Below are 10,954 nucleotides of genomic sequence, written 5' to 3' on the forward strand. Positions count from 1 at the left end.
TAAGAAAATGTGGCATATATATTTTTTACAAAAAAATCCTATTATTTGCAATAACATGGAGGAAGCCGGAGGACATTATGTTAATAGAAATAAGCCAGACACAGGACAAACACCACATGATGCCACTCACATGAGGAATCAGCCGCTGAGCACCGGGTTTGGCCTGTCGCCTCTGCGCTGGCGGCTCCCACTCAGTGAGTTAAGTTGGTGGGCTGCCCATGACACGGACTGGCCCTGCTATCCACATCTACCTGCTGAAGAGCTCACAGAACCCTGACTCTTGAGGGGATGTCAGCATCAAATATTTGACCATGTTAACCCCCACACTGACTCCAGGCCCAAGCACGTCCCACAGCCGTCAGGTCCCCACCCAAAGGGACCCCAATGGACTTTGCCCTGCAGACCTGGCCTGACCACTCAGAGGCAGGCAGGGCCGTGACACAGACAGTTTATTCAGACCTCTCCACCCACCACAGTTCCACATCCCAGCTCGGCAGGCCTGTCTGTGACAGCCCCATCCTGAGTTCCAAGTCCACGTCCTGACTGAGTGGTGAGTGGGGTCACTCGGCACTCAGGAAGGCCCTCTTGCGTGCGGTATTGGTGTAAGGGTGCCAGCGCCACTCCACGTCTGCTGTGGCCTCCTGCTCCAGCGTGCCCAGGCGGATCATGTACACTGCAGGCAGGGATGGCCATCAGCCCTGGCACAGCCAGCCTCGCCTCCCGACCCCAGACATGGGATTCAGCCTCAAACTCACACTTCAGCTCAAAGCGGGGCCCGACCTCAGTGAGCTCCACGTTGCGGTGGTCTGTCTTCTTGTACACGTGGTGCCTGGGAGGGAACAGCTGTGGGTCAAAGGCAAGCAGCACGAGGTACACAGGGTGGGGACGCTCTCCCGGGGCATGGCCTATGGACCCACCGGAATGATATGTAGTCGTCCTGGTTTGCGAAGGTGATGACCCGGTGGCTGTCATCTTTGGGCATGGGAAATAGGTATCGGAGGATGTCAGAGACCTGGGGCACAGGGAAAGAGAGTGGCAAATGCCTGGCCTGGCCCGCAGCCCCAGCCTGAAGGCCCCCAGACTCACCCACTTGCCCAGGCGGGAAGAGAAGCCATGTGTGATGAGGTGGGGCTTGGCCTCCGACATGGTGCCCAGGTCTGGGATGTCATGCCGCATGACCACGTTGCACAGCGTGAAGTAGGCAGTAGGGCCAAAGGGCAGGTGGCTGACGATGAGCCCCACTGGCGGGGAAAGGTGGCTGTTAGAGACCCCGCCTGCCCTCAGACGGCTCCCACCCCGACTCTCCCTCCGGCCTCACCAGGTGTGCCCCGATGCTCATGAACAACCAGCAGATCGGTGACGCCGTTGGCTTTGCAGGCTCGCACCAGTGCCCCCACTTCATGTCAACCTCGGTTCATTCGCTGGGCGCCTGGGAACACCAGCTTCAGCTCCTGGGCGTGGATAGCCGTGTGCAGTCAGGACTGGGGCTGTGTGTCCTGGGCGTCTCCCCGTCACTCCCTGCTCACCAGTACCTTTGCAAACATCTTGAGGCGGGAACTGGGGTCTCGGGAGGTAGTGATCATAACCTTGGGATCCTCGACTCCTGCCCATCGGTATTCATCATCCACGTGGCTGGTCACGCCTGTCAGGGGCACCAGGGGCAAGAACATGACAGTCTTGGGAATGAAATGCTAACTTGGGGGCAGCCAAGACCGCCAGGATGGCGCTGTCTGCTGAAGCCTTCAAGAACAGGAATACTCCACATGCACAACGGGCAAGAGCGCGGCCTCCAACTACTCTGGCTGCCGAGCACAAATGTGGCGGAGGAACAGAATCTTTTGTTTAATTGTAGTTCACTTAAGCTATATTAATCACATGGGGCTAGCAGCTACTGTATTACACAACGAAGTCCATACTCTGCTAAGGCCAACAGTGACAAACTCCTTTCCTTCAAAACAAATATCTATAATGTTTGGAATTCCTTTCTTGTTTCTTGAATAATGCAGTGAATTAAACGTATGGGCACCAATGATGTGTGAGGGACACCATCTTGCCCCGGCAGGCACTCCGGTGGTGGAGGGAATTAACAAGCAAGGCGCGGAGTCAGTGGCCCATGTGCGCCATGTAAGTGGGACAGGGCACACTCAGGGAGAGCTGTGCGATGCCATCTGTGCAGTGACAAGGGCATAGGAGACAGTTCCAGGAGCAGTTTCCTCTGATGGGACAGTGCCCAGTGTGTCTGAGGAGCGACAGGAGACCAGCCAGCTCAATGTTGGGGAGAGCTACCTTGTATAGTTACCTTCACCTCCTGCATCATCAAACTCCAGGGAGCCCTGTAGGGCCAGAGCCTCTCGGCGTAACTCAGTGGGAATCAGGCGGTTTTCTGCAGAGAGAAGAGAGAGGGGCTGAGTGGGTCACAAGCATGGAGCCCTCGGCTCACCCAATATACCACAGCTTACAAGCCTGTACACGCTTGAAATAAAAATACCTCAGTCCTTTCTGGGCTTGGATACAGCAGGGATAGAGGTGACAAAACTTTCTACAGGCCAGCCTGTAAACAGTGGTTACTAGGACTTCATTTTCTTTAGTCTCACAACTTGATGACTTTCTAAAATATCTAAACATATTGTATTGCTTTTATAATCAGTTCGAAATCTAAAATTTGATTTTTTTTTTTTTTTTGAGAAAGAGTCTAACCCTGTCGCCCAGGCTGGAATGCAGTGGTGTGATCTCAGCTCACTGCAACCTCCGCCTCCCAGGTTCAAGGGATTCTCCTGCCTCAGCCTGCAGAGTAGCTGGGATTACAGGCACCCGCCACTACATCCGGCTAATTTTTGTATTTTCAGTAGAGACGGCCTTTCACCATGTTGGCCAAGCTGGTCTCGAACTCCTGACTTCAAGTGATCCGTCAGCCTCCCAAAGTGCTGGGATTACAGGAGTGAGCCACGGCGGTGGACTTTAAAAATTACTTTTGAAAAGAAATATAGACTGTTCTGTATGTATGAAGGTGGACCAGAGACCTTTAAGCTCTCAAGACAGCAAAACTGCTGGTCATGATGCCCACAGTGCCTCAAGGGCATGGCTTCAGCGGGCCCTGGGCCACAGGCTGCCCACCGCAGAGCACAGTGCTCCAGGGCAGCACTGTTCTCCCCGGAGCTCAGAGGAACTCTTGCAGGGAGGATGGGCAGTGCAGTCTGCAGCACCCGCGCTATCCAGATAGTCTTTAGAGAAACTTTTTTTTTTTTTTTTGAGACAGAGCCTTGCTCTTTTGCCCAGGCTGGAGTGCAGTGGCATGCTCTCGCCTCACTGCAACCTCTGCCTCCCAGGTTCAAGTGATTCCTGCCTCTGCCTCCTGAGTAGCTGGGATTACAGGCGCGTGCCACCACGGCCAGCTAATTTTTGTATTTTTAGTACAGACGGGCTTTCACCATGTTGGTCAGGCTGGTCTCGAACTCCTGACCTCATGATCCGCCCGCCTCGGCCTCCCAAAGTGCTGGGATTACAGGCGTGAGCCACCGCTCTAAAGAGAATTTCTATAGGACAAGGTAAAGCGTTTAAAACTTGGGACGAACTTGACACACTGTACACAGCGGGCAAGCTGCAAAACCCGGGTACTGCAACGTCAACCACAAGTAAGTAACACCGTCACACGGAAGGAACACTCTCAAAACCAACAGGAGAATCCCATGGGCAAGGAAAACGGCCGGCAAGCATTTGGAAAGACGCTTGGATATCCGAACACAAGTAAGTGCGGGGGGGTTTACCGCGCAGACGTCCGCGGAGCCGACCCCCGTACCTTCGAGCGCGTGCCTCAGCCGCTCCTTCCTCTCCTGGGCTGAGCGCTGCGCCTCCTCCCGGGCCTTGCGGTACAGGTACTCGCGGCGCAGGCGGGCCTCGCGGCGCAGCTGTGGGAACAGCGGGCCCAGTCACTACTAGCTCCCGAGCTCCGGAGCCCCGGAGCCCCCGAGGCCCCAAGGCCCCAGGGCCACATCCCCAGCACTTCACGCGTCCCGGAGCTCCGAAACAGGAGCTCAAACGTTCTCCTACCATCTTGAGCGCCGCTTCCACGTGGGTCGGGGAGAATCTGTGGGTTCCTCTGGGGCGACACAGTCCTCACTTCCGCCCTCAACCAAGATGGTCCCTTAGACGCTTCACTGGTGCCTGCAGCTGTCGGGAATGCCCTGTGTTAAGATGGCGAATAGGGCGGTCGGGGGAGGGGGCATGGCAAGGCGATTGGCCGTTCCAGCGGGGCGTTCACCTGGGACAACCAATAGACTGGATACAGAACGTCACACGTGGCTTCCGACTGCAGCTAATACAGATGTCCGCCAGTGGCTTCCCCATCCCCGCCCTTCCCCCCCACCGCCGTGCAGAACGCACGGTTTCAAGATGATGAACTGCTAAAACAATGATAATTAGCAGCGCGAAACAGTTCATCAGCTGTAAAGATGGCACACCGACTGATCTGGAGGTTGCTTGCCGGCTCCTTTCCAAATTAACTTAAAAACCACTCTTCCCTCAACCAAAATGGTTTCTGCACAGATTCGCCTTCTTCCATCGTCGCAGCAGTGGCCCGAGTTCTAAGGTTGGGCAGCTTCCGGAAGGACTCAGAACCACCTATGACCCCAGCCGACAGTCCGGCTGGCTGATCCACTTGGGGGCTAATTGAAGAAACCAGTTGATCCGTTGCTTCCATGCTGCTTCTCTAAGTGCGCTTGCCCTTAAAGGAGCTGACCCGGAGGCCTAGGTGCTGCCGGCGTGGGGCTCCCCAGATGGGAACGCCCCTCGATGGAAGATCTCGTGTGCCCATTGGCTGTCCTGCCAACCGCGGGCGGTGACAGGGAAGGTGGCGGGTCCGGATCTGATTGTGTGTCCATGGCGGCGCTTGACGTGCGAACGGAGCTGGACTCGCTGCTCCTGCAGCTGCTTGGGGACCTGGAGGAGCTGGAGGGGAAGCGAGCGGTGTTGAACGCCCGAGTAGAGGAGGTAGGCGCCTGGGGCGGGCAGGAGTGCACAAGGGCGTAAACTGAGTCTCACCGCTGTCCTCTCCTTTCAGGGCTGGCTCTCGCTGGCCAAGGCTCGCTACGCGATGGGCACCAAGTCAGTGGGGCCCCTGCAGTACGCTTCCCACGTGGAGCCCCAGGTCTGCCTCCAGGCCAGGTGAGGAAGCGTCCATGCTGGGCTGGGTGGGCGGGCGCGCTCCAGGCCCGGGCTGCCAAAGCTCCATCCTTCCTTCTTGTCCTTCAGCGAGGCCCAGGAGGGACTCCAGAAGTTCAAGGTGGTGAGATCTGGTGTCCACGCCCCAGAGGAGGTGGGGCCTCGCGAAGCAGGTGAGCTCCCTCTTCCTTCTGCAGAACCCCTTCCCAATGTCAAAGACAAAATGCAAATGATGGAGATGGTTTTAATTAGGTTTTTGCGATAAGAAAGAGCATCCCAGAGCTGAAGAAGAAAATGTTTTTGTCGGGTGGTTTTGCCTTAGACTTTTATAGGGAGGAGTAGAGAAGTTAGGGAGTTGCTTTACACTGGGAATAGTTTTACAGTCACGTAAGTTTCAGTCAGCTGAACAGAAAATACTCATCTGTGTGTCTAGCTAGTTTCAGAGGGACAAACTTCTAATCCCAGTTAATCATTCCTGAGACAAAGAATGGGGAGTTGGAACGTCTGTGTCTGGTCTGTCAGCATGTTCAGGTCCAATGGGTAAGGTCAGTGTCACAGGCAAACAGGGTCATCGGGGCAGGTCCTACAGGAGTCACGGGAAAGAGTGGACAAACAGTCTCATCTGAATCACAAGGGGAAAGGCTGTGTTTCGTGGTAAGCTGTTTCCTGGAACCCCAAAGTTGGAATTTTCCAACCAACAGTGTTTTCTAGAATCGTGAGCTCAGATCAAGCTCAACATTGTCACCAAGACGATAAAGGCCAGGGAGTAAGATCCCAGCCTACTCCATCCTTTCTTTCCTCAGCTCTGCGGAGGCGCAAGGGTCCCCACTATGACCCCAGAACCGCAGTCCTCTGAGGCCCCCCCAGGGCCCCCTGAACTGGTTTGGAATCCTGGTTCCTCACAGTCTATGTCAGGCTCAAGCCAGCTTCCGGGATGGTGAGTGGACCCTGTCTTTTGGCTGTGTGGCCCTCAGACCCTCTATCCACAGGGAACACTTGAGCACTGCTGCCAGGGCTGGGGTTAGTCTGTGAAAGGCTTTGCAGGTTTTTCTCCATCCAAACTTCTGTTGTACACCCATTGTTTTTTTCCAAAAGCATCTCCTGGTTGTTGGCAGCATTCGGGTTCATGCTAGCTGCTGGGGATACAGCAGAGAACAAAAGAGAAAAACACCTTTTCATGTAATGTTTAGGAGCAGAGAAAGGCAATGTGCAAATAAGTAATAAGTCAGGATGTGAAAATTGTTACGAAAAACACATAATGGAGTGGGCCAGGAGTGGGCCAGGGGAGCTATTTTATGAAGGGTGGCCAGGGGAGGTCTCTCTGAGGAGGTGAAGGAAAAGCTTTGTGGGTGATTTTGGGGAATGGTGCTCTAGATGGAGGAACCAGCCAGGACAAAAGCCCTGAAGCCATATATATCAGGTGTGTGCCGAGGCTGGTGGCCTAGAGTGGAGTCAGATGAAGACTGTGGGATGCACAGAGAGGCTCTGAGCAGAGGGTGGTTCGACTGGCTGCACAGGGTCACAGGAATCCTTGGGTGCTGGGCGGGGACACAGAGCAGAGGGAGGAAGCGGGCGTCAGGGAGCAGCCAGTGCAAGAAGCAGATGGTGTCACTGGAGGAGGAGGTAAGTGGTGGGAACCTGCACAGGTTTTAAGAGTAGAAGCCTCAGAATTTGCTGACTGATAAGATATGGGAGTAAGGGAAGGAAAGGAGTCCAGGAGAGCCCGCGATCTCCACCCGGAACCCCTGGAGGATGGAGTGACCCTCACCCGCTGTGGGCAGCTCAGGGGATGCCGGAAGGCAGGAGTTGGCGTGGTCTGTGTGGTGTCTACTGACGTCCTGCTGGACAGTCTGAGTGGGCACTCCAAAGTTTTTGACACAAACACTGGTTTAAAGCTGAGATAGGATGAGATCAGCAGAGGGCCTGGGGAGTATGGACGGGAGGTGAGGGAGAGGAGGGGAGAAGCCAGTCAAGGAAACTTAGGAGCAACACCTGGGAGCAGGTGTCCTGGAGGCCAAGAAGAGGAAGTGTTTCCTGGAGCAAGTGATCCAATGTGTGGTCAGCCCTGCTGCTGAACAGGAGGCTGAAGACTGAGAGCTGCCTGGAGGACTGGGCAGCAGCTGTTCCAGCAGAGACATCGGCACAAGCCACCTAGAGGTGGATCCAGAGTGTGGACTACTGTTGGGGCAGAGAAAAGTAGTGGAGGGAGACCAGGTGAGGGGAGCGAGAGGCTGTAGTAATGGGGGAGGAAGGAAATGAGGGCATGAGATGGTATTACTGTCTGTGAATTTGTAGTTCCTGGTGGGTGATATAATGGGTCCAGGAAGTCTGAGGCGGTGACATTTTAGCAAAGACCTGAAGGAGGTGTAAGACTGCAGAGGTTCTGGAGCAGCCAATGCAGGGCCGTACCTGGAATGTTTTGGGACAAGTGTAGGGGGAAGAGAGGCCTGGAGCCTTTCCAATTTCTGGGGATGTCCAGCTCCTCCTGGGTCCTGTGTTATACCACAGATACCATCCTAACCTTCTCTCCTTTTCTCCAGGCCTGCAGCTGGCCGCAGACATAGCCAGCCTCCAGAACCGCATTGACTGGGGTCGAAGCCAGCTCGGGGGCCTCCAAGAGAAACTCAAGCAGCTGGAGCTGGGGGCTGCCTGACATGCATGCACAGAGGCAGGGCAGTGAGCTCAGCTGTTCTCTGACATTGCTATTTGATCTCAGGCCTTCTTCCTTCACAAATAGCTCTTGCCCCTACCTCACGCCAGCTAATGCCCACTCTGTCCCTGCTCTGTATGTTTCCTTAGGTGTGAAGTTTGAAGAGGCAAACTAATTTTGAAAGCCACTATTTTGAAACTATTCCGAGGCCTGAGTTCCCATAGGACACACTCACGTGGGCAGGTACACGTTAGTCAACAACTGGAACTGCCTCTTGGATCACTCAGCTGTGGTTTCGTGGCTGGATGACGGAACACTGTGCGAAGGGAGGTGGTGGGGGACAGGAAGTAGTGCCTCATGCTTACTACATCCCCCAAATTGTCTTTGCTGGAGGAGAAAACCGTACTGGGCCAAAAGATCAGGACAATATGACTTGAGTCCACAAGGATACAAACACCTGAGTAGCTGGGCAGCCCTTGGCAGGGTCTAAGCCAGGAAGTAAAAATGATCCGGCCTAGATTTTTAAGGGAACTCTAGGAAGAGGCCTAGGTTTTTAAAATCCTATCTCTTTATCTTACCATAAGAGGCTGAGCCTCTCTTCATTTTTTGGAAGGGCCACTTGTGTTTTCTGTTTTGGGAACTTCATTTTTCTACTGGGTTGTTGATCTTTGCAATAATTTCTAGGAGCTGTTTATGTTTAGAGGTAATTGGTCCTTTGTTCATATGTATGAGATGTAAGTCTTATTTTCCAGTTTATCTTTTTGGTTATGATTTTTTTGACTTGTTATTATAAAATAAAACATATTACATCAAACCACACAGAACAGTTGAATAGCTTAATGAATAACTACAGTAAAAGCTATGGTACCCACTGCCCAACTTTTGTGTTTTGTGATCATTATTTGTACATACAGTTGAATGTATCCAGCTGTCACATGATTCTGAATTTGGGCTTGTAACTGATAAGGCAGTCAGGGAATTCTCCAGCATTTTCAAGAACCTCTGTGGTTTCGGTTGAAATGTCCAGTGAGTCATGGCCAGCTTTTCCACCGTCCGCCCACGTGCTGTATGTTGGTTAATGCTGCCCTTTTGTTTTGCTAACTCCAGTGTAAACCCAATGTAATTTGGGGGTTTTCATTCTGTTCAGTGGACATTACTGTCAACACACCCGTACTACATTGTTTTACTTCTTGAACTTTAACATAATCCCTGTAGGGCAGATTTGCCATTGGTTGAGGGGTGGTTTATTGGCCTGTTGACCTTAAGTTGTCAGGGAAAAGACTAAGGGAGGAACTCAAAGGGAACCCTCGTGACTGCAGGAAAAAAGGCTATCTGCCCCCAGCCCTCACCAAAGGTTTCCTTTCATAACAAGATCCTATCCACAAGGTGCCGGTTAGTGAGATTCTGAAGCCAAAGTAAGGAAAAAAATAAGTCAGTTTTGCTGGGGCCACAAATTCTTCAACGAGGAGGTGCGAGCCCATGGAGCACGCCCTTCGCTGCTGGTCGTGGGCGGGCACTGGGGTGGGCAGGCACCGCCCACTGCAGACTCGGGGCTGGACTCGCAGGTCGGGTGGGGGTGGGGCCATGGGCTCTGCAAATGGGATTGATGAAGACAGCAAATCTTCAGCAAAGCGTCCTTAACTCGCTGCCCTGATCTTCTGCCCTAACTCCAGCTCTGGGGGAGACCGCCAGGAAAGGGGGTTCTGCCTGCCGGGGAGAGGTGCCTTGTCCCACCAGAGCTAAGTCGAGAGACGTCCGTGCAGCGAGTGTGGCAGGCTGCAGTCACACCGGTTTCCACAGGGACAGCAGGAGCTCGGTGCTGCGCGGTGGTAGTTGGGAGGTGCTGGCGGGGAAGCTGCTGCATGTCATGTATACAGATATGGTGGCGCTCCTCTCTCAGCGGTTCCCATATGGTCTAGCGGTTAGGATTTGTGGTTTTTCACCCAGGCGGCCTGGGTTTGACTCCCAGTATAAGAACAGAAGTAGCTTTTTTTTTTTTTGCGGGTGTATATTTTTTCTTTCAACTTGAAAATGTTCGCCAGAAGAACTTTGACTTTTTGTCACTAGAATGCTCCAGGACAGATTGGGTATTTCCTCTTCATCTGAACTTGGAGAAACGCCCAGGGATATACGAGCCCCATCGCTGTGTGTTTTGATGGCAGTGACCATTTTCATCACGGCATTAGCTAGTTGTTTTGACCATCAATAGCTTACTGAGTATATTAGATGCCATGTGCATCACAGGTGTGAATATTGGAATTAGTGAAATGCCCGATAACATTGAAAATATTGAAGATGTGTTGCTGTGGAACCCCCAGCAGAAGACAGGTCCCCACGGGCCCCCATCGTGCTCCAGCGCACTGGCTCAGGTTGGCAGGGGCCACCTCGGGTCCATGAGCAGCCTCTGCAAGGCAGGGAGAGGAAGTCCTAGGCAGTCTGCTGGGAGCATAGCACTCTGGAAAAATTTACTTTTCTCTCTTGCTGCTGCTTTGTTTGGTCCAGTAGTCAGGGTTCCTGTTTTCTCACTCGGACAGTCCAGGCTTGACTCCACTCCCTCAGCAGAAAACCAACTTCAAACTTCAATAATGCCTTCCTCCCAGCAAACACACACACATCCCTTTTAAAGGAGAACCCAGCTGGGTGAGTGGGCACCTTCAGTCCCAGCTGCTGAGGCGGCTGAGGCTGGAGGTTCGCCTGAGCCCAGGAGGTTGAGGCTGCAGTGAGCCGAGGTCGCGCCAGTACCCTCCTGCCTGGGCCGCAGAGTCAGACCTTTTACCTAAAAAAGACACTGTTTTTCGGCTTGCTTGCTCAATTAATTCAGGGAGATTATATGTAGGGCTGAGGTCATGTCTTCAGGAATTACTGCCACATTCATTCATTCATTCCTGCCTTTGTTTTTTATAATTATTTTTATAATTATCGCTAGTAAGCATACCAATGAAAATTATTGTTCTGGCACATAAAGAGCTTCAAAATCATCACTTCCATAAGCCAAACTGGAAAATCAACAACTCTCAGATCCCTCAGAAAATTGAGGTCACATGGCAAACCACTCCCCTGAAAATTAGAAGGAAAGGCAAATACAAAGCCACAGCTTGCCAGGCGCAGAAGCTGCTGCTGCAGCCAGCAACTTGTAGGGAAGCTTAA

General features: G+C 53.0%; 1 protein-coding gene and 1 pseudogene across 2 annotated transcripts; one reads left to right on the top strand and one right to left on the bottom strand.

Moving 5' to 3' along the window:
• Positions 1 to 432: 432 nt before the first annotated feature.
• On the bottom strand, positions 433 to 4,295 carry LOC117072066 (U3 small nucleolar ribonucleoprotein protein IMP4-like). Its single transcript, XM_033191963.1, is given in 9 exon segments — positions 433 to 673; positions 756 to 829; positions 918 to 1,012; positions 1,087 to 1,241; positions 1,319 to 1,451; positions 1,533 to 1,642; positions 2,300 to 2,383; positions 3,797 to 3,905; positions 4,048 to 4,295. Coding segments are annotated over 9 exon segments (876 nt in total). The 5' UTR covers positions 4,051 to 4,295; the 3' UTR covers positions 433 to 560.
• Positions 4,296 to 4,749: 454 nt separating this feature from the next.
• LOC117072067 lies at positions 4,750 to 8,686 on the top strand (annotated as a pseudogene). The gene is made up of 5 exons (XR_004432699.1): positions 4,750 to 4,986; positions 5,057 to 5,160; positions 5,248 to 5,330; positions 5,961 to 6,094; positions 7,698 to 8,686. The product of XR_004432699.1 is annotated as a coiled-coil domain-containing protein 115-like (transcript).
• Positions 8,687 to 10,954: the final 2,268 nt, after the last annotated feature.

This window comes from Trachypithecus francoisi, unplaced genomic scaffold, assembly GCF_009764315.1.
Source record: "Trachypithecus francoisi isolate TF-2019V2 unplaced genomic scaffold, Tfra_2.0 Lachesis_group4, whole genome shotgun sequence".
Taxonomy (NCBI): Eukaryota; Metazoa; Chordata; class Mammalia; order Primates; family Cercopithecidae; genus Trachypithecus; species Trachypithecus francoisi.